The sequence below is a fragment of the Colias eurytheme genome, chromosome 5 (genome assembly GCF_061535395.1).
Source record: "Colias eurytheme isolate Ceu_HAF_F1 chromosome 5, ilColEury1 Martin Lab GWU primary, whole genome shotgun sequence".
Lineage (NCBI taxonomy): Eukaryota > Metazoa > Arthropoda > Insecta > Lepidoptera > Pieridae > Colias > Colias eurytheme.
In genome coordinates, this window is record NC_142984.1 from 9,280,224 (window position 1) to 9,305,308 (window position 25,085).

The window sequence follows — 25,085 nt, forward strand, 5'->3', positions numbered from 1 at the left end:
ACCAAAAATATATTCTCGAGGCATTAATTTTAACATTTTGCCAACTACTGGAACTAGCAGCAAATTAATATGACCTGGGTAAATGGTTCGAACATGGACGTATAAAAAAAGACGGACGGTATATCGCACATCGTAGACAGAGATCGCACATGGAGTGAAGCCTAGTAATGGCGGCGACACATCCATGTATGTGTGCCAGGTTGATTGCCAGATTCTGCGGACGCGGTTCTACCGAATACCCGCGGCCCCGTCAATAAAGCGGCACGGCGGAACACAGTGGAGTTTAGTCGGTAGGACCCTGCACTCAGCAGGGTGAGTCCGACATAACCCAGGGCTCTTCCCCCGAGTGCCCTGGGTATGCCTAAATGCATTCTCCACTATAAAAAAAAAAGGTTGATTGCCAGATGCAATAAAATTACCCCACACTTTAGTAATATTTTTCGATTTTTTATACTTTTTATGTGTACTCTAACAGACTCTAACTATTAGAACCTATGCATAAATACAATTACTATTTAGCTTTGACGAATCAACCACTGGACGCGAAACCAAAGGAAAATGTATGAAAACTTGTTCAACCAATATTGGGGGGAGGGGAGGTAATGTTTCCTTAACTATTATTAAAATAAATAAAATAAAATAAATAAAATGTCAGTTTATAACCAAACAAATAGGAAACATGCTTCATACGATTTCAGTATACATACACTTGAAATTTTCTTCTTCTTCTTCTCTTAATTAATGGCTCCACCCAATAAAAAGGGACTTCGCCAATGTCCAGTATATATGGGAGAGACAGGACTCAAATTTCAGCCAGTTAGACTTGTTCGGTTGTGACATTTAACATTTGGAACTGAGTGGGAAAATGCAGAAATTTTGATCAACTTGGAGCGGCTAGAACAAACACATAAGACAATACAGGTTATATATATTACAGACTACAGGATACACTAATATAGTTTATAAATATAATAAGGGGTTAATACTTTAGTTTGTTAAAGGAAATAAATTTAGATAGAATTTCAACAAATTTGGAAGGCACTAATGTCAACAAACATTTAAAATTTGTGGGACGAGGGATTTCAGGAGGGAGGACATCCAGTAATGAAGAACGAAGCTTGGTACATTCAAAGAATAAGTGGTCAGTAGTACCTTCATCCAAACCACACTCACAAATAGAGTGATCACGTACTCTAATTTTCGCCAGGTGGACAGGAGTACAAGCATGGCCGAAGCGGAGTCGACAGATAGTGGATGTTACTAGTTTGTCAAATTTGCGAAAACGGAAAAACCACGGTTTGTGTGGAATAGTAGGCTGTATATCCCAATAGAATTTACCTTTTGTGCGGCTGGACTCTTGCCAAAGATTCAACCACTTCCCATCCAAACGCAATTTTGATAGTGGAACAAGGTCTTGACTATAATTACTGAAGTGAGTATTGCAACCCACTTGCGTAGCAGACTTAGCCAAAGAGTCAGCCATCTCATTACCCCCTATACCAGTATGACCTGGTATATAAGTGATTTGAATGTGGAGACCCTTATTGAGGCAATTTAGAAGCACCACACGTATACTTAAAATTAAATGTCTCCAGCTGTCAGTTGACCACAGAGTAATATGTCAGTTGACCATAGTACGAAGAGAATGGGCTAAATTCTACTATAGAAATAGAGAAAATTACAGTCATATGCGGCTCTTACAACTTATTTTTTAAGGTTTTTAATGTAGCCGCACTGTCAATTTTTTTTAATACTTCTAACATAATAAAATACGCTTGATTTCTGGCATCTCTATTTGCGTAATCTTTGTTACTTAAGTCCCACAAACAGGGAAACTCTTTATATAGTTCCAGCAATTTTATTAATATGTCACGTTCGGTGACCGTAACTCCCTCGGCGTTCATGTTGACGTCCTACACCGGCGGCGTTGCGAATATGAATGAGCCAATTACCTATATTACTCTATGGAATGAGCCGATTTGGTCGGAACAAAGCTTCCAGACGTTCCAATTTGGTTGGATCGGATAGGAAGTTGGTTTGGTCGGTATCGCCGGCGCATCCGACCACGTCAAACCAATATTAATAATAACTATGTCGGACCGACCGCTCTCTACACTTTCCGATTTGGTCGTGGTCGGATGGTTGGCACCAACCAAATCGGAGCGTCTGTAGATGCTATTAGGTATAACAGATGTCATAGACTGTATTAATTGGCTGTGATATTTTTTTTAAATATGTTTGTTATATAAGAATTAGCATATAATACATGTTTTTGTGAGAAGAAAATGCAAAAACAAATTTGCATTTTGTATGAACTTATTTCATCGTAATTTTAAAATTAATTAACTTTACATCAACTCCCCGACTTTCGGGAGAATGAAATTTTGAAATAATGGCAACACTATGGTAACAGCTGTCCTGATGACAATGGCGGCTGTATTTTTTTCATTAAATTTTGCCGTTATAATTTTGTAATTAAAACATAAAAGAAATAACTTGCTTCCCTGTGGAATGTAATCCCTTGTGTTTCGTTATTTAAAATTGTACTGTTGCGACACCATTTATCCACGCAAGACGGCATTTTAAATATTTTTTGTGAAACAGTGACGCAGTTAATCAGTCGGTAGTTCACGACGTAATGGCGGCCGACTAGCTTACTATGGTGAGAGTGTGTGCGTGTTTATTGTCTTTACACGATCGCTAGCTTACTACGGTGGCTTCACGTTGTTTGTTCGTAAAACGGCGTCCGTCTTTTTTTATACGTCCATGGGTTCGAAATTAATCAAATTATTTTTATGTAACACAATATCTAATAGATGAATTATTTAAATAAAATAAATACAACTGTACACTTTTATGTATTTAAAAAAATTATAAGCTGTGTTGGTGTATGAAATTAAATTTACGCATAGTTTGAATTAAATTACTAAATTAATGTAGTATATTTTTATTATAGGTAAACTAGAATCTGATGGCAATTAGGGAAATCAAAATTTTGAGTGTGCAACCCTAGGGAAAATGGACTGAACGATCTTGATACTGCTTATTTTTTATTTTGTCCTCAATATTATTAGTCATATTACATAGGTGGACAATACTGTACTTAATAATGAGATATCCACTTAACATTATGTAAGTACATACTTACATGTATAATACATTTTACTTTTATACAGGTAATACATATTATTAGTTACACATACCTATATTAATTGTATATTCATTATCAGTATGCCATGTGAAAATTTTTTTTTTTTTTTTATAACATAAGAAGGCAAACGAGCAGACGCCTTGCCTGGCGGTAAGCTAAGTGCGCCGCCCATAGACTACCGCAACTGATGTTACGGGTGTTGCCTACTTGAAGAGGGATATATATAGGGTAAAATAGGATATGCCATCGGTGGATTAGGGAATAGGTAGTTTATTGGCCTTTCAGGTAGCTGTAAGCTCTTTTTTTTGAAGGTGTCCATATTGAAGCTGTTCGGGAATACAGACTTAGGTAGTTTATTCCATAGTAAAGCAGTACGCGGAAGAAAGTTGCGCATAAAGCGCACGGTTGTGCTTCGCCAACCATCCAGGTGGTGTGGGTGGTAGAGGTTTTTGTGACGAGATGTTCGGTGGTGAAATTGTGCTGCAGGAATAAGGTCGAAAAGTTCTTCAGAACACTCCCCATAATAAATTCGGTAGAATATGCAGAGAGACCCTAAGTCCCTTCTCAATGATAGAGGGTCAAGCTTATCGGTTATCCTGTGGTCGTCGATAATTCGAGCTGCTCGACGTTGAATGCGGTCAAGTGGAAGAAGTTGGCACTGCGGGGCGCCAGCCCATAGATGAGAACAATACTCCAAGTGGGGACGTACCTGCGCTTTGTACAGTAATAGGAGGTGACTTGGCTTGAAGTAATTTCTCGATCTATTGAGGACGCCCAATTTTTTAGAGGCCAGTTTTGCTTTTTCTTCCAGATGACCACGGAATTGCACGTCACTCGAAATATCGACACCAAGAATTCCGATGGACGACGAGATATTAAGGGAAGTGTTCTGAAAGCGAGGTGAATTGAAAATGTGAAAATATCGATATAATGATAATGTAGATCAAAACTAGACTGCTTATAATTTTTTATAAAATAAAATAAAAATAAAATAAAACTATGTTATTTTCGTAAGTATTAACAGATACACACATTATAAAATTGACTTGGACAGCTTGGACTTGGCAAATAGCCGTATTGGAAACTCTGTAATAAGTTTTCATAAAATTATATTATAATCAACAAACCACAACAAACAATATTATAGTAACCTACATATAATATTTTTTAATTTAAAGTATCAAAACGGGTAAGTCCTATTTACCAATAAAATCTTCAAAATTGAAAATTGTGATGTGTTTGACCCTTCTTCATCGAATATTTTTCTATACACATTATAAACAACACCTCTTGCTTGTGATCGCAGTGGCTTTTTCGATATTTTCGAAGATTTTTTAGATAAAATCCTAAAAATTATTCATCAACTGCAAAAAAGACAAATAATTTGACAACCAATTTGATATTTTTCAAATAAGTTGCCACATGAAAATCTTTTATTTCTTAAATATAAATATGCCATCAGATTCTGGTAGACCTATAATCTTAGAGTATATAATATTACAGTTGTCTATAGCGCGTGTATTGCACAAATTGCTTTGTGCACATCGTAGGCAGATGAGCTATAGATACTATATAGATGGGTGTGTGACCAATAGGGATGGGTAGGTATCAATTGCGTGTTGAGCTATCGATAAGTTATGTAAATAAATATGTATCTTAAGTAAATTTTATGTTCAATATGTTATTAAAGGAGAAATGTATGAATAAAGTATAAATATGTAATTTTAAATTTGTTTACCAACTGAATAAAGTTTGTTTATTCCATTTGAATATTTCTTGTATTAATTATAAGTACTTTAAAAAAATATGTTTAATTGGAGTATCAGAAAAACGTGAGTACTTTTTAAATAATAAAGTTAATAAAATAAAAGATCGGGTTTAGTGCTATTTCTTTAATAATAAATCAAACAATAAAAATAATGTTTTAAAAATGTTAAATAACAATAAGAAATAATTAATAATTTAAAACGATAATATAACAAATATTAATAATTTTTTTATCTAATTTTATCCATTCTACTATCAAAATCTTCAAAGTCAATTTAGCGGTTTAGAAAATATATCGTAACATTACATAGGTACTTTACATTTACACTATAATACATTCGCATTCATAATATGAGAAAGTGTATCATACAAAACACACCACAAATTTATTTATAATACATTTTTAAAAGTGTTTTAATTTTAAAGTTAAATAAATAATTTGTTAAAATATATGTAGTTCTTCTAGTAAACTTTATATCGAGTACAGCGTTGGTCAGGTCACATCACTACGATCACGTGGCGGCAGTGAGGCGCGCGAGCGAGCCTGCGCGTGTCCGCCTTCCACCTCCCCTTCACCCCCGCGATGCTAGATTTATTTTCATAAAAATAAGTATAACAATCGACTTACTGATGAAATGTGATACTGGATTTCAACTTTGTGCATTTTCTAGTATCGTTTTTGCAAGATAGAACTGCACATTTCACCATGTTTATTCGTAAATATGAATAAAATTCCAGAGCAACGCACTTCGACAGCACCCAACCACGACTACGAGCACAGAGCAAGTCAAAGAGTAAAGTAATACATAGAGCAAGTAATATATTATATAGTACGAGCGCTCGCGGCGGGAACGTCGTGTTGTTCCCACCTGTGCCTACTGTTCCCACTTGGTTGTTATCACTCTATAGATAGTATAATATATACTCTAAGCCACTCTTAGCCTATAATATTTAAATCGAATATGAAATGGAAATTTATTCGCTTTACAATGATTGTCTATGGAAGCGACCCACAAACGTAAGCTTCTAGAATTTGCCGCTAATGTCGATTGTCGCTGCAGTCGGTAAATGGACGTTTGATGTGGTGTATGTCAAGTTTGTGCTATTGTGTGTTTACAGTGATTTATTGCTCGTTAATATAATCCGAATTGAAGGAAACTCTTTTAAGGAGTAGATGAAGGTACGTTTAATTTTACATAACACTTATTTTGTTCATAACTTCAAAGAAATAAGGGCATCTGTGTCTTGTGATTTGGCGCTTGGACCGTCAACTGTGCGTCGACCCATCTCTTTTGTCAGCTGTATACGATCATACGCATTTACAGTTTTAACATTAAAATAATGAATTAAATTGCCATTTATTCTTATAAATAGTGCTCGTTTGAATGTCGGAACCTCGTGGCTATAATGAATTGTCTTATAACTTTAGGTATACCTCCCGAAGGACGGAGGTTATGGAACGATCCTGTTTGTATTTAAACGAAGATAATCCTATATCGAAAGCAATATTTTTGCCTCCCCTCATGACCCCTTGCCGTGTTCACAAGGTATTATTGCTAGTATTCAGTTCACCTCAGAATCATAACAAAATGCTATCAGTGCATTGTAGATAAAAGTAGTGTGTTTAAACTGTATACCTAGGAGTTGTAACAAGTAATTTATACATTGAGTTTCATATTATGCCGTGGTTTTAAATTGTACTATTGAGTAAGATCATCTAATCTAGACACATTTATAGTCAATGTCAGATCGTCTCATTATGACACTGGCCCCAATTCAAGAGGCAGTTATTTTACAATTACACAGATTAAATATCTGGGTTTAAACAGTAGTATCTTTGGTTACATTGATACTTAGTTCATTCTACCATTACTTTCTTACTAATGTTACATGTTTTGATAACAATAACATTTTGTTTTGTTGCTAATACCAGGTACAAATGAGATCCATTTTATATTCTGTGATTTTGAATTTAAAAGTAATATAAATATAGTGCCATCAGTTATTCGGAAAATATAATAGATTATTTAAAAGCTATAGTTAATTTGTGATGTTTTGATTTTATGTATCCGTAGCTGCACTATAAATTGAATTTAAATAACTTAAAAAAAACATGCTTGTGAATAAGTGGAAGCCGGAAGGCTTATTATAAGCATAAGGAAAATTTATCAGTGCATTATAATATGTATGTAATTGTATGTAATTAATTGTATATTTTGTATAAAATTGCATTGATGCATGTACTTATACTTATGTGTTGACCGCCTCCTCGGTACAGTGGTTGACGCGTGAGCGTAGAACCGAGGAGTCCTGGGTTTGATTCCAGGTGGAGACTAAAAAAAAAATGTCTCGGTCTGGCAGGACACAGAAGGCTGATCACCTACTTGTCCCTAAAGAAAAATCGATCAGTGAAACAGATGTATGAATAATGCATCTGCCCCCTACCCCACTACAGGGACTCGGGACTTCACTTTTATGTACTTATAAGTATATGTATTACGCAATAGAATGTGTAAAGTTATTTTGCTCCATGTGATTTACTATAGCTAACTATGTTTATTAAAGGTCACAATTATTCGCTTTGCTTAGAGACAGCCAAGTAGTATAATTGTAAAATAAACACTTTTTTAAATTAATAAACCGTGATGGTTATAATTTTGATATAATCTCAACTCTAGAATAGACAGAGGATATGACATTCCTTTAAAAAAATTAGAAACACAAAAATAGATTCCTAAAGTATCTATTTCAATATGCAAAACTTGTTTCTAGGGATGTAACGATACATGATTTTGCCGATACGATACCGATACCGATATTTGTAGTAATGTATCGGCGATACCGATACCGATACCGATATCGATGGCTTGGTAGAAAAATAAATAGTAAATTATGCATAAAAAGTTACCAACATTTAACAGAGACAACTGTTAATCGTATTCTTTTAAATAAAAATGCCAAATCAAAAAACAACAAAACCATTTATTTTAGTATTATTATTTTACGAAGTCAGTTAAACTTTAAGTAAAACACATACAATCAGTAGCTAATAAAAGTTTACTATTGGTAGAGTTTTTTCAGAAAACAAAGTGCGCACGCGCGGGCGGCCTCCCGCATCGTTCATTGGGCGCGGGTTTTTGAATTATTTGATATCAAAAAAATTGGTTGTTTGTAAAGCAGGTTTACGATCGAGATGTTTACGTGATAACATAATGCAGTGGCAGCGCTCGAGATGAAACGGGAGATCGGTCCGTCTCTCTCTCGTTATACCTGCGATCGCGCTCGTGAGGTTTTGGTGTGACACAAGTTTATGAACATGTCACCCGACTAAAACGATTTTAAAAACGTTATCACGTTATCATTTTTATCACGTTAAAAATTAAAAAAATTCAAAATTATTTATTTCTTTCCTTTACATAAACAAATTTGTGATTGGAACACTCCTAGTAAGCAAATAAAATGCTTGTGTCAGGAGGTTCCGCTCTTCCTTAACACTATTACAGAAACAGAAATAAAACAATATGAATGAATACAATGCAAAAACATAAAAGAAAAGAAAGAATTTAATAAAAAAATATCGGTATCGGTTGATTTATTATCGGCGATACCGATATATCGGCTTGCCGATATATCGGCCGATATATCGGTATCGGTATCGGTATCGTTACATCCCTACTTGTTTCATACAATATAAAATATATTATGTGGTTGTCAGAGATAAAACTATGATATAAAGTGACAAACGTAAAACAACCAACCAAGAATAGTAAATAAATAATATGGCATTATCTTAGCAATTATCTATTTCCTACTTCAATCAGGGATTTATTTGTCTGTTGATATATCTCAGTGATTTTATATTTCCTTGTTGTTATAATGTTTAATTCTAATATAACAATTAATGATATCTACAATAAGAAAAAATATTTAAAACTAGTGGTCCCCCCCGGCTTCGCCTGTGGTACATATTTACGTTTTTTCTACATAAGAACCATCCTTGTACTTCAAGGAATATAATAAAAAAATAAATATTGAAATCGGTCCACCCGTGCACTCATGATGCCATGACAACACGAAACGGGTTTAATTTTTAAATAATTATTTATTCAACAATAATTTAAAATCTGTTATTACTTACATTCAATGTTTGAGCAAATTTCTTGAAACGAAAATTAATATATTATGCATAAAGAAGCACAATCAATGAATATGTATTTGTTTAAATAAACATCCATTTGAACTCAAGATTACACTGTTACAAGTTATGAAATTTGAGTTTTACAATTAATAAGATTATCCAATTTACATACATTTATATAAATAGGCACTCTTAATGCTTCTAAGTGTTTTATTATATTATAGTATTATGAATGAATACATAATCTAAATTGTATGTGGATAGACTTAGTTTTAACAAAATTCCCTGTTATAGGAATACATAATCTACCTTATAAACATTATTTTGATGATTTTTCTTTGCAATTGAATCATAGCAATGTAATTACAATTTTATCATTAACTCTAAATAAAACAATAAAATTAAAAATGTCCTAAAAATGAATGTGAATTATTAGGGAAGAAAGTTATGGATCACAAATTTATAAAGGCATTCTTTAATTTACATATTTGATAAGTACATAATAATATCATACTTATGAAATATTATATTGTTAATTTTTTATCTATTTCCAACATCTGAAATATGAAACATAAATATCAACATGAGTTTAGTAGCGAGTCTCAAGTTGAAGATGTCTTAATTACATTCCTCCACAAAATGACCAGTTACATTTGACTCCCAAGCGTATATCTCTATAGTAATCTTACAGTGTAAACAGTTCTACTAATTAATTAATGTAAATAAATATTACATACTTACTGTATTTGGACCTAGGTAGGAACTTAATAATGACGAACCTGATTGGTGCAATGTTTAATTATCTCTACTTTAAATAATTCATTAGTGAAAAGGATGTGGTTTTGAGCACTGAATATTATGTTATCTATAGTTTATATTACGTAAAACAACTGAATGGATTTTGTTGAAATTTGGCAATGTTGTAGCTTATTTATCAGAATTTCACCTTAGCTTAGAAATACTAGGTTAGTCTCGTGGGTTTGTCGCTGATGGTGCGGGCCATGGTTAGTATTTGTATTTGGTGTTTAGAAGTATCTGCATCAACTATTTTATATATATATATTTGAATCAAATAAGTTTATTTATCATTTATTAAGTTAAACATAGTAAAAGAGGTGCTAACTATGCACTACATGAATACATGTCATTGTTAGGAAATATAAAAATACACACAAACACACTCGATCATTCGTAAGCAAAACGAATCGTCGGTTGATAATAAAAAAAACCGGCCAAGTGCGAGTCGGACTCGCGCACCGAGGGTTCCGTACAAACATGCAATTGATTTTGTTACAGCTTAAAGGTATTATAGACCTGAGTATTTGGTATGAATTTCAATTTAATACTTCTACGCGTTTATGAGGAAATGGGTAGTAAGTTTAAAATTATTAAAAAAAAAATATATTATGTGATGTAACTAAAAATTTATGGTTTTCGTAATTTTTCCTTTATCTATGCTATAAGACGTTGCTTCGTACCAAATTTCAAGATTCTGAGTTCACGGGAAGCACCCTGTAGGTTTTGATTCCCTTGCAAGTGTCGAAAATTTGCGGCATAAACGGCTGTATCTTTTGATTGCGTTGGCTTAGAAGTTTGATTTTTTCACAGCTTCAAGGGACAGTAGACTTGAGTAATTGATATAAATTTCAGCTTCATACCTCCACGCGTTCCTGAGAAAAAGGGTCTTGACAGACGGACGGACGGACAACAAAGTGATCCTAACTATAAGGGTTCCGTTTTTTCCTTTTGAGGTACGGAACCCTAAAAACGAACACTAATCAGATTGTAAATAAACATTTAGTTGAATCTAAAGCAATAAATAAAACTTGTTGAGACCGGGTTTTAAATAGGCAATGACACACGATGTTAACAAATAGCTTTTTCTATTATTGTCCATTTTTGTTCGAAGTATTTTTAATTTTTTCGTATGAACTATTTATAACTCAGGCCCCGGAGTCACAGACACAATAGAAAATCTATTGTGTCGTGGACCGATTGGGCCGTTCGGGGCATAATGGGTTAAAGCGATCTAGGGATTAGCAAGCAATAGAAAAACGTTGATTACCATTATGTAAATGGAAGTGTAATGGTCCTTCGAAACCATGAATTGCATTCAGTCAATCGCCTCTAAAATGTTTATTCTGTTCAAGCTTAAACATAAAAGAATCTATTTTATCAGAATTGCGCGGATTAATTAAAGCCTATTTTGACTAACTTATGTGCAGAAGTCCTTAGTAATTTCACGATTGGTCGATCACATCGTTTGAGCTGCGATAAACCAAAGAAACCGGCAAAATACCAAATGTCCAATAGAAATGAGATGTCGCAAATCTAGGAACAGTTGAACTCCATTCACAATATGGTAGTTAAGTAGCTTGACATTACAATGACATGTACGTATGGATGAAGCAACGCCGCCAATTTTGGTTCTCGAATGGATTAGAAATTGTCCTACTTATGTACAGCAGAGAATAATTATTTTCGCGGTTACGAAAGTGCACGCATCGTTTACGGTCGCCTTGCAAATTCTCATTAAATGGTACAGATTAAAATTAAATCGAAATTCAGTATTCATCAAGGTTCTAACTGGTGTTTCCTCTAGGAAACAAATTAAATAGCTAGCTGCTAAACGATGCCTTAGATGCATATTTTTAAATTTATAACAATCTAATATACGTTTGTTAATTAAGTTATTTACGTTTAAATAATTTAATGTATAAAATTTCTAGATACTGACTTGGTTATTGTTTAACATTTTCGGGTAATAATTTTTTAAAACGGTCTTATATTTTTGCGCATACCCAATTTAAATTCTACGAAGAGTAGCATCAACTGACAACTCTATGAACTACTCTTGAACCCGTTGAGGCATTGAAATTAATGATTACCGTAGTATCCATTTATACTGCGATAAAATGTCCATTACATGTACTAATCGTTTGGATAGCATTATAATTACAAAGCTCTAAAGGAAAACGATATTTGTGTGTATTATAATTGAGCATCCTCTTATCCTTCGACCCTGATAGGATGCAATGACACAAATACATATCGTCACACTAAAAAGGCCACTTAACTCAGAATATTAGAGTTCTTTACATTTCAGCGTATCTTGGAACGTGTCTTAACATAGGGGTTTAAGGTTTATACCGCCTGAGGAGTAAATACCTAGTATTTACAAATCATTTCGCAATGTTTAATATCCGAAGAGGTATTGGCGCCTAATTAATACCGTGGTTTCTGTGAAAGTGCAAATATACCCGAATGTTTTGGCGTATTCAATAGCTTCGCGGTAATGCCGAGAGTGGGTCAAACGATTATTGTGTCATTGACAGAGCACAACTTCAATTTGCTCGTGGATTGCAAAACTTGCTCCTGAATAATGAAACGCATAAAATTGTCAACGCGGTCGCTAGTCAGTTCTGTACTGCAAATTATTGACCAACCTGCAAAAATAAGTAAACATTAACAACATGTTAGAACCAAACTCCTTATTTAAAAAATAAGGTTTGGTATCATTTCTGCAGCAAAGATTTTTCTTCCTTAATAATGTAGAAATTAAGACATCAATTATAGTCCTATTAGAGAAGAATTAGAGCAAAAAAGATGTGGATATTTACACGATAATCTTCAATATCAGTTTCGTCATTAGAAGTTATGTTAGAATAACGAAAATTCTCGAACATTGTTTGAAAATATTATAACCCTATTATTTGGAAGGTAGCGCTCTCAAAATAGTATTCCTGGAATCGGGGCGAAAGGACTTTTGAAATGACATGCGTAAAGGATAATGTTTCAAATATGTAACAATAGTCAATAGTAAGTACTAGGTAAAATAATTGCTATATTTTGTATCAAACGCTTTGTGATAATTTAGAAGATCCCAACTAATGATTTACAAAATATTTCGCTGGATGAGAAGAATTTGTTAAAATTTGTTTGTTTATAAACTAAATATTAACTTCTATCAAGGTAGTCATCTGTTCCTAGAATGCAACCGTAAGCTGCATATAGGTATATGACACTGCTCTAGATCTACGATTTCGTGTTTTTGTACAGTATTATTATCTCACATAGTAACAACATTTACGACACTAGACACTTGTGTAATTTGCTAGAAAAAATTCAAGAGGTTACCGCGAAAGTGGCGCTTTTTATTGGTTTTTGTTCGAACAGTGATGTTACGTAAGTTGTTGTTGCTCAGTTTGTTTTATAAGTGCACAATATTACACTTCCAACACCATTGCGTGATTGAACGCTGCGAATTGTAATTAAAGAATTAACCGTTTATTTCAACTTTGTATGTCGGGGTCAAGCTTACTATTCAATAGATTTGTAATATTCAAATCTAGACGTAAAATTGACGTGACTTTAAATTTTGCCAATAGAAACATTGAGTGCTCCATCAATAAGGCTTGATTATACAATGATGGAGAGCGAGCGGTTTCATTATTACAATAATGATCGCTATTAAATATCTGGCCATTTATTTCAGTTCACTTTAAGCTCTAGCCTAGATGCGAATTCTATATTTTTTGTCGTTTATCCTGTAGAAAATTAAAACATTTGTTCCCTTAGCTTGAAAGTACAAGTGGTACTTACATAAAACGTAATACACTGAACATGATAAAGTAAGTTTTAAAAATTCAGTACAAGTAAAAACAGACAGTAACATAAAGTAAAACTGGTACGTAGCAATCAGCAGCATTAGAGGATTAGTACAGTCAGTTATACAACATGAATAACGCGGGCTCGATACTACAGCCTACAAATAGCATCCCCATTGAGTAGGAATAATATTAATTGCTATTTACGTCGCCGCTGCAGGTGACAGAATGTCTCGCAACAAAGACAAGCATGAGGGCGCTAGCGGGCGCACGTACCACATCATGTCGGAGGCGGAGCGGGCATCTGGCAGGCGCGGTGGCTGGACTACGCTTGAGGTGAGAGAGATTTTATACCTGATAATAAAAAAGAGCGTGTATGCACAGGTGTCAGAAGTGAAACTTCTTTGGTGATATTCAAAGATACCAGAATCGTTACGGTAACAAGACGTTAGGGTATTGCCATGACGCGACATTTAAATTTTACTCTGAACGTGCCTAAAGAAGTTTCACTTCAATAATTAATTAAGACGCTCTTAGTTTATGTGACCTCAGGTGCCTCTTGTTTTTTTGCAATTAAATTTCAAATGAACCTTATTTGACGATTGTCATAATATGGGTGACAGGTTTAGTATAATGTATGTGGGTGATGGCAAAAAGAGTATTTTTCACAGGAATTTATAAACACTATAACACACTTTACCACTCACGCTTTAAACACTTGTTGCTCTAGAGACCGAATAGTATTAGTAGATCGACTTTAAAGTACATGTTTACGAATCAAGCAATATTTATTACATGCTTGATTACATAGCCGTTTATTTTCTACCGTAACACGCCTGACAGACAGTAAATAATTGTATACAAAGAAATAGAATTTTACTGCTTGTAACTTACAAAACATTTTACATACATAGTAAATAACCATGGCATGTTACGGTGTAAAAATAATGGGCCGTATTTGCGTAGTTAATGAATGGATACGACAGTTTAGGACATGCTTAGAATGTGTTAATTAGTGAGCCTAATGAGGCGTATTGTTGATAGTATAACGTAATTAAATCAGACGACGCAAATATTACGACTTTCGTGTTTAAAATTAATGCCTATACATGGCTAAATGGTAATCAAAATTAAAGGCTATATCGACGAGTGTAGACTGAAGTGTTCGTTTCATTTTGTGGAATATTTCAAGTTAGAATAGCTGAGTTGCGAAGTTTTTTGATACTCTGCGTCAATTAAACGGATAATTACTCGCTGCTTTGAGAAATTGCATCGCTGTTTTAATTATAAAATGTCGATGATTTTTATAAGAAGTCTTCTTCTATTCCGTCTTTGAATAATTTTATAGTTGTTAGACTACTAGTAGCGTAGGTATCATTTTATAAACAAGTTCTATCTGTTTATACAGTAAAAGCGGGACAAATCGCGATTCATAATAGAGGCGTTGTCGCAACAAGAATGGAATAAAGAGATTTATGATGTTCCCTTATTCTCTGTTATTTCGGATATCTTAGAAAAGAGGTCTTCGCAAAAAGGTTACTCGATGATAAACATCCATACTAATATTATAAATGCGAAAGTAACTCTGTCTGTCTGTCTGTCTGTTACTCAATCACGCCTAAACTACTGAACCAATTTGCATAAAATTTGGTATGGAGATATTTTGATAAACGAGAAAGGACATAGGCTACCTTTTATTGCGAAATATGTACCACGGGCGAAGCCGGGGCGGACCACTAGTTATTGATAAATAATCAATGTGTAAAGCTTTGATCGTATGTATACTGTACATTATTGATTGAATAGTGAATCTTTAAAGATTGTTCTTTTGATTTAAGTTCTTTAATGTTTCATTTACAATATTTATTCGTTAATTTATTACATTAGTATGACTTAAAGGCTACATAATGAATGTTGTTATGTTTAACGAAATAAATTTAAAGTAGATACAATTTCCATAAAATAATATTTTAAAGAAGTATCTATCATACAGATTAACATAAGCAACATGAATTATTTAAATACACATTTACAACTGTACAATGATTAATTGCATACATACAAAGAATTAAAAAATACGTTATATTTTCCCAAAAAACAAAAAAAATTCAATCATGAAAAATCTACAAGTGTTGTTATTTCTGAACGTAGGTAAAGCTAAAGGAAGACTATATTTTGACTGACCGGTTGGCTTGGTTGGTAGTGACCCTGCCGCCAGGTCGTAGGTTCGATTCCCACCCAGGGCAAATATTTGTGCGATGAAGATAGATGTTTGCTCTGTGTCTGGGTGTTAATTAACTGTTTAAGTATATATTTAAAATTATATATGTATGTTTATCAGCCATCTAATTTCCATATCACAAGCGAAAAGCTTAGTATGGGATCAGATCGTGCTGTGTGTGAAAAATGTCCTGAAATATGTATTTATTTATTCATTTTATCCTCTGCTAAAGCTCGTCCAAAACATTTACAGATAACAGGAGGTGTGCGCGCTCTAGCGCCCCAACTGTTCCAACTGACGCATTTGACAGCGTTGTACCTCAACGACAACTCACTGCAACGGATCCCGCCTGACATCAGCCAACTGGTCAATTTGCACACGCTGGACATGTCCAATAACAAGCTGAGGACGCTGCCCGCTGAGCTGGGCGACCTTATACAACTTAGGTAAGATTGTTGGAACTTTAGTGACCTAGAATAAATTGCGAAGTTAGGGTTAAGAAACAACGACAACAACTAAACGACGGTTTATCGTAAGGAATAGGTGAGCTTTTTAGCTTCCTACATTGTCCCGGCTTCGCCAAGATATCCAGCGTTAGGAAATTAGGCATGACACTTGGGAAAAATGTCGTTTTCTAATGGTAAAAGAATGATTAAAATCCGATAAATAGTTTTTCAACTACATCGTAATATAAATAAAATTTCTGGTCGCAATATATTCGACTACAGTTTTTCTTTTTCATCTCATTCAGTGTTAGCCTATTCCGATAACATCGGTTACTAAATTTTGTTTTAAGCAGGCAATACAATATGAAAGTAAATACAACAGCAACAAGAATATCTGTCTTTATTCTCTTATAGAAAAAAGTGTAGCAAAGCGTTGTGTTTACAAAAGATTAAATGTAACGACACTGACTAATACGTGATAGACAGAATTATCAATAAAAATACGTGTCGATTTGTTTTTAGCATTCCATATCCGCAATAAATAATTTCGAATATAGAATGTACATATTTCATATTCAAACTTAAATAGGTCAGTTAATATTTATTTTGCCATCCTTCCGGGCTCTGTATTGGTTCCTTTGCTTTATATTACATATAGAAGTGATCACTGACCGTCATTCGTCATATAATTATTTGCTTAACGTAATGCTATATTTCTTGATTTATATTCGGTATTATACACCTGTGGTATATTCGTGTTGTAGGTACCAGTTACATTCTAGCTCGAGCAAAAACGAGAACTTGTATACAGCCATTGTTCTAGCAAATGATTATTTAAATTTTTTTGTTACACCACTTTTATTGTTTCAGTTCTTTGACTTACGCATAGTGATAACCTAAAATAATACCTATCGTATATAATTAGCCGCTCGCCCCGGCTTTGTCCGTATTCCGGAACTGGGATAAAATAGGATATATAGACTATCGTTGTAAGAAAATTTATCTAAATAGATGTTTGTTATTAATTTAAATAAACATATTTTTAATTTAAATTGATAATAGTAATATACACCTAAGTTTACTTACCTTTAACATAAATAGCCATTGTATGTTAAAAATAAAATTCATTATTGACTTGAATATAGGCTAGTATTATTAGACTTAAGAATGTTGAACAAACGATTACCTTTTATATAATCGACGCTACAAAATTCAGCAATTTCCCTCAAGTTTGTTGTAATGAAGCGTCAAACTAAAACAGTGCTGACCGTTACGTGTCCGTGCCGTTGACTCGGTGACGTCACAACTCGGTATCGAGCCTCGACGTCATTCTGAACTCGTTCATTTTAGCGCCAACTAATCATAATTCATCCAGCAATTGTTTTCGCCTTGATAAAAATTCATCGAGATTTATTATGCAAAAGTTTTCCTCTAGTTTCTGATTGATGTAATTAAATGTTTAAATTTATTTCTGTCTTGCGAGTTTCTTGATTTATAAATAAGTGCTGTAAAATACAATGGTGGAATCAATTGTATTTTTGTATAAATTGAAACTTTTGTCCTGCAATCTAATCTTATCAGTTATTATCTTTATTATTTACCTTCCGATGTTTTGAAAATTATTATCTCTTAATAATAAAATTGAAAATTTCATTATGAGTTCATGAAAATAAATGAGTCGTTTATTAGTCATGTTTAATTCTTTGTTATGACGGTAAAATTCTCAGTTTTTAACCTTAAGCAGCTTTATTTACCCTTGAAGCTCAATGGTAAATGTAAAAAATAGGTGTCATATTGGAGAAGACAAGATAGGTGTCATATTGGAGAAGACAAGATAGGTGTCATATTGGAGAAGACAAGTATTACTCTTTATTGCAAAATCAAACACTAAGGGCAATAAAGTGGGAGGTAGAAATATGTATGTACATATTTGGTATGATTTTCGCGAGATAGCTAAAATACTGCAATAGGAAACTTTTTCTAAAACAAGCTAGAAATTGATACGTTAACAAATGTATCGAAACATAATTTTACGAAACAATCTGATCATGTTTTATTTATTAGCCAAATCTGTTTTTAAACAAACCTAACTGGTTCGAACACAATGAAGTAAAACAAACGATCAAATCTACATAATCCGACCACACCCGAATAATGCTTTTATTCACTCAATTTCATATGTGGTTTAGTCGATTTTTGCATAACACGCGAATTTAGTGTTTATCGTGATAATAGATAAAACATTCCTTGAGAATATTAGCTTGGTATACAAAACAAAACAAGTTGACATGAGTCAATGACCTATAGTCGGTGATAACAGCGCAAATTGGTGATACTAATAAAATCGATTTGCTAGACTAAGGACTGTGTTAATTATACTCAATTGAGATGGATGATTTAATTTACGACGTGTTGAGTAAAATTACTATTTATTGGTTTGTTAGATGAAACCGACAAGGCCTTGGAAGGGCTAAGGTGTCATTTTATGCTATGATGAACTGATTCGTTATGCACTTTTGTATAAAAAGGATCATTTCAAAAAACATTCAATAGTAAATATTTATTGCTAAGAAGCTATTATAGATTTGAGGTTTCTCATTAGATACTTAAACATAATATATAGATGTATTTTTAGCTAAATATAAATATATATTAATTTTCTGCACTTTGTACAAGGCCACTTGTTCAAATATTGTAAAAATATTAATATCCCATAATCATATTGGTATTTTTACAGATGTTTTGTGCAGATTTTGCATTTAAAAACCTAATATTTCAAATGGGAGAAATATAAGTGAATTTTGGTTGTGACTTTTGCTTGAATGCATCAGGGAGCGTTCTTTTCCCTACATATCTTCTTTATGACTCCCCTATGTACCAAACTCAAATTTTAGTCTCAGTATTTTTTTAACTTTAACTCATCAGCCCACTGGTTTCCAGGGAACTCTACTTGTAAAAAAGTCCAACATCCCGGACTATTAAATCATAATTTCTACAATTGCTATGGTTATTCCAAATACCACATTAACCTGTCAAACTTAAATATTTCACTTGTTTCCAGGGAACTCCACTTGCACAACAATTACCTACGAGTGCTGCCGTACGATCTCGGCAAGCTGTTCCACCTGCAAATGCTCGGTTTGCAGGGGAACCCCCTCAGCAAGGAGATGCTGTCGATATACAACGATAACAACGGCACGGCGAAGCTGCTCACGTACCTGCTGGACAATTTGCAAGGTAGGTGCTTGGTAATTGATAGTATTCGATTTTTGGTGTTAGGGAGGGAAGGAGTGGTTATATTGGTATAGATAGAAGATATTTGTATAGACTGCTTTTGAAAGATAAATATGTTTTAGATGAATGCTTGAAAGAGAGTGTTTTTATAAGTAGGAGTATTTCCTTGAGAAGTTTGTGTGTACTTTTTATTTTTGTGATAAATTAAAAAATGATCTGTCAGTGAAATAAGTGTTGCTATAAAACTATTTATAACATTTCTTTTAATTATTGCGGTGTGACTATAAAACGCCACACTACTTTACCGGCCAAGTAACAAGTTATTATCACCTGTTAGTTCACGAGTTTTTTCCTAGATGGCGCTTTTCTTAAATATTTGGAACAACTCCATCTATCTGTTTGTATCCGAACTAACTAAAATTTCATTTAATTTTTATAAATAAATGTAGAGGGCATCCTATATGTTGGAAATTTTTTTTAGAAGAATTTTCATTATAACACAGATGTATCATAAATATCCCTAAAGTGGGCCATTAATAAGCTGGCTTCGACGATTTAATCTTCGTAAATTCACACACACATTAATAGAAGGATTCTGTACAAATAGACGGAACACACTGAAAGTACTTTCAGAGAAAACTTAAACATGACCCAAATAAGCTCGCAATCTTTATTATTATTATTATACAGCCATGGCTGCCCCACTGCTGGGCAAAGGCCTCTCTTCCTTCCGTCCACGTCTTCCTATTGTGAGCAGTTTTAGTCCATTCCTTGCAATGAGAGTCCAGTTCGTCTCGCCATCTGATTTTGGGCCTGCCACGCAGCCTTTTTCCATTGTTGGGGATCCACATAGTGGTGATTTTTGCCCACAACTCTTCGGACATTCGGCAAACATGTCCAGCCCAGTTCCATTTGAGCTCGGCAGCTTTATGGGCTACGTCGACAATCTGTGTTTTTGAGCGCAGCGTTCTATACTTTACTCATAAAATAAATCAGTGTGATTTTATACAATCACTAGTACCGCTTATACCAGTTATGTAGGACGAAAATCAAGAAAAAAGATTCAACATTTGTCGACGCCAATTACGCCATGATTAGAGCTATCAATTTTTTTCTAAAGATGACATCTGTGACTCGTCACGTGATTGCGTGTAATTATTTAATGAGCGTGGTAATGTTGCAAAAAATGGGGGAAATTGGATGGATGGTTGGGTCGATTTTTCCGTAATACTGTGGAAATTGGTTCACAGGCAAAAATTAACTATTGTCTTTTCTTGACTCAATAGTAATTGACAATTGTGTTGATGAAATGATTCAGATGTTCTGTGATATTGTTTGACCACTTACTAAAATCTGAAAGAAATATCGTCTGATTATTTATTACTAGCTGTGCTCCACGGTTTTACCCGCAGTGCTCCGCTAAATCAAATCGGACCAGTAGTTCCCGAGATTAGCGCGTTCAAACCAACAAAAAAACAAACTCTTCCGCTTTATAATATAAGTATAGATTACGAGAGGCCATAAGTTAACACACTTTCTTGTTGTAAATAATTTGCATAGAAACAGGAATTTCGTATCCAAAATACTAATTATGAACGCTCAATTACTTAGTTCAATGCCCTAGTTTTAATTGCATATATATTTTTACTTTCGCGCGTAATTAATAACTTGATAGTGTTCGATTAATTATTTTTTATTTTAACATGTTTTTTATTTATATTCCGTAAATGAACATGTATAGGTAAACCAGAATCTGATGGCAATTAGGGAAATCAAAATTTTGAGTGTGCAATACTAAGGAAAATGGACTGAACGATCTTGATACTGCTTCTTTTTTATTTTGTCCTCAATATCATTAGTCAAATAACATAAGGGCGGCCGTACACGGACCGCTTCAAGCAGTTGAGGCCGACCGCTTGAAGCCGCGACCGCGTGGTGAACTATAGGCAATCATTCACCGCCGTACACGTGACGGCTCGAGCCGTCGCCAACGCTTCAAGCCGTCAACTGCATGACGAAATTCCACCGTGCCGTTGTCGGCTCGCGAGCGGTCGTGAGGCATACACTGACTGCTCGAGCCGTTGGCTGCGCTAGAGCCGTCGACGGCTCCCTTCCACCCTGAAAATCAATGACTTGACTATTCAAAAAAGATTCTAAGTATTCCACTTCCATTTCTAGATCTTCGGATGAAGATGACGATAAAGGAGTGTTTATAATAAAACGCTCTTCGATTATTACTTAAGCATCTTGTGTCATATAATCGTTTTCGATTTTTCTGACGTGTTCACAGCATTTCAGTTATTGCTCTGGCCCAATTTCAGAAAAAGCTTCTTCCACTAATTTTTTGATATCCGAAGCAGGTCTATTAACATTCTTCTCAAATCATTTCTATTGGATTAAGTTAGGTTGTTTAGGATTTAAAATATTTTTTATTTAAAGTATCAAAACGGGTAAGTCCAATTTACCAGTCAAATCTTCCACGCGCTTCAAAATTGAAGAACGTGATGTGTTTGAACCTTCTTCATCCAATATTTTTCTATACACATTGTAAACAACACCTCTTGCTTGTGATCGCAGCGGCTTTTTCAACATTTTCGAAGATTTTGAAGACAAAATCCTAAAAAATTTTTCATCAACTTCGAAAAAGACTAATTGTACTGTGCTTACAGTACGTATATATGTAGAATTGCACTGGCTCACCACTACACTCAATAGTGCGGGAACACGTCCATTCCAGTCCGGCATCGGCCGTCAACTGACTAATGACAGCTATAAGCTGTCCCCACCACTGGTGTACGTGAGACAATGTATATATCTATTTCATAGATACACTACATCCCTTCCTTTTTCAAAATTAATTAATTTTCGCTCCAAATAATCACATAATGAAAAATTATAGAATTATACAGTTATCAAGTTATTAATCAATAATTCCCAATAGAACTTTGAAACCTAAGTTAATGAAGAACTCTTAAAATCAGAACATACTTATCAAACCTACTCGTTTGATACTTGATAAACTCATTCCGTACTAGCTTCCACCCCTGCCCTTCCTTTTCAAAATTTTTTTCTATTTTCAAACGAATATTGTATAGAAGTGTATAACATTATCCAACATTTTATAAACAGCGTCTGTCCTTCAAAATGATTAGACATTTTGTAGTATTCGACAGTTCAACAAAGGAGAATGACCACGGGTGGCATCGGCAAAATTTTAGTTGTGCCACGTATTCGCGATATTGTTAATTCCTATTTGCATTTACAATGATCATATGTATCAATATTAAGTCTAAATAATACCGAATAAATAGAAATAAAAGTAAAAGTTTTTGTTTTGACACATATATATCTATCTCTCTAGCAAGCATCCTGCGTCATATGTCATAGTATCTATTTGAAATGAATGTTGAATGAATGTGTTCGACGCATTGTTTGACGTTCTTTTGAAATAATGTTTATTACGATTCACTTTTCACATTTGTCTTGTAAATCAAAATATTACCTATCTAATAAATGTAAAACTTAACGTTCATCGTTAGTTTAAACTTGATAAATTATTTTTTTAAAGAAAACTTTAATCGTTTCTAAAAGTACCAACATCAAACTTCAAATTGAGCTATATTTCATCTTGACACAACAAGTTTGATTGCGATACCAAGTGCCATAGTCACTTGGGCAATCTCCTTTAGACAATTATAGAAAATATGACATTGTTATCTAAATTTACAAATTTTGGCTTGCTCAAAAAATAGTACAAAACTTATTATTGAACTTCATGTTTTTACTACCTAAGTTTAAAGTATCTGCATATCTTCAAACTTATTAACTTTATTCTTATTCTTATTTTTTTTTTTTTTAATATCAGCAAATTTGTAAGTGGCCAAGATTCCGTACTGATGAGTGTACACCACCAAATTCAATGCTACATGTTTATATTGATTATTACTCAAACTGCAAATGTCTCAATGTTTAGGATTTGCGTTCTGAATTCTAAAGCTACACAATTACCTACTAAAAACGTGTTCAGTTTCTCCTTTAAACCAATTGAATTTATCTGACGATAATATTATTATGTATTATGTATACGCCAATAACCGTGCTATTTTTGTATTTTTTGTGTAAACAATCTAAATATCTTAATCTTCAACAGACCCAAACATTCTTGAGATCTAAGTACCTTTTGTTTGAATTCTAAATTACCTTAAACAATACAATAAATGAACAACCTTCAAAAACCAATTCAAGATACGTATTCTAACCATAGGATTTACGTTATGTCAGCTGCTTATCTAAACACGTAATTATCTGTTACATTTTATTATGAACTGCGTATATAAGAAAGTATTAAAATATGCGATTATTAAGTGTTTCGATTTACCTTCTATTCGATTAAATTAAACCTGCCTCTTTTTCATAGTCAATTAGGCACTGTACATCACGTTTTTCATTAAGTATGCATTAAAGTCAAATGGAAATCACGCCTTAATCAAAAGTTACGAAAAACTTATTAAATCTCTTGATGCAACTATGTACTTAACGCATTACTTTTCATCTTTATTCAAGTAGTTATAAAGCTGTCTTTGCATACCATGTCATTTCGATTTGTCAAGGGTAAGATCTGTCGACTAGTACCTACGTACTAACGTGGGTGGGTAGTCAAGAAATCAATTCAAAATAATTCGCAAATGGTTTTTCATTATAATATATGGACAAGTGAATGTTTATCGTTTACGTTCAATTCAATGACTTTCGTTGCTAGTGTTAACTTGCTAACTACAAAACCGTTAAGGTATATTTAAATTCATATTATCATCATTATTTGCGGAATGTAATTACAAAGATATTACCTATATACAAGTTATAAGATTCTTAATCCTTCCACTCGTAGTTGAACGAGAAATTATTTATTGTATTTTAAATTACATTAAACAATATTAGGTAGGTATGTCACTAGTGTTATTTCGATACATAACGAAATCACTCTTATAATATTATTATTGCAAATGCATGTCCAATATGATGTCAATAATTAATAAGTAAGTGAGTAAGTAATTTATCAACCCTGTCTGCAATATATTTATAGGTAGTTGTTTAAAACTGTCTGGTATTTATGAAGGTAGATTGTAATACTTCTAGAATTTAAAGTTTAAACTATTTTTGCAGTATAAACTTTACACGTTGCTAATATAGTTTATTCTGATATCTGGTCATAATTTGAGTATTTATTCCTCCTTTTTTTCGTGCAATTAATATGAAAGACGTGCTTACGCCACAGGATTTATTTTTTTGAAATATGTATCATGAATTACTGATGTAGATCATCAGTAGGTTCCAAACTACGTGAAATACTAGTAATATCACACGAGATAATAATTATATAACTACGTAAAACGTTGGGTTAAATTTAATGTAATAAGATTTAACTACACACTGGTTTTGTACGTTACAACCTACAACAAAATCTGTTCAGTATTACCATCGCATCATTGTGAAGTTACTACAGTTTGAAAACTTACTTTAT

At 33.5% G+C, this 25,085-nt stretch overlaps 1 protein-coding gene across 4 annotated transcripts in view; it reads left to right on the forward strand.

Moving 5' to 3' along the window:
- Positions 1-5,975: 5,975 nt before the first annotated feature.
- The window catches only part of twin (CCR4-NOT transcription complex subunit 6-like twin), a 194,626-nt gene continuing 175,516 nt past the window's right edge, over positions 5,976-25,085 (forward strand). For all 4 annotated transcript variants that reach the window (XM_090102065.1, XM_090102066.1, XM_090102067.1 and 1 more), the window contains exons 1-4: positions 5,976-6,098; positions 13,884-13,999; positions 16,137-16,330; positions 19,392-19,567. In XM_090102065.1, the coding sequence (XP_089958191.1) occupies positions 13,892-13,999; positions 16,137-16,330; positions 19,392-19,567 (478 nt within the window). In that variant the 5' untranslated portion in view covers positions 5,976-6,098; positions 13,884-13,891. The remainder of the gene's footprint in view (positions 6,099-13,883; positions 14,000-16,136; positions 16,331-19,391; positions 19,568-25,085) is intronic.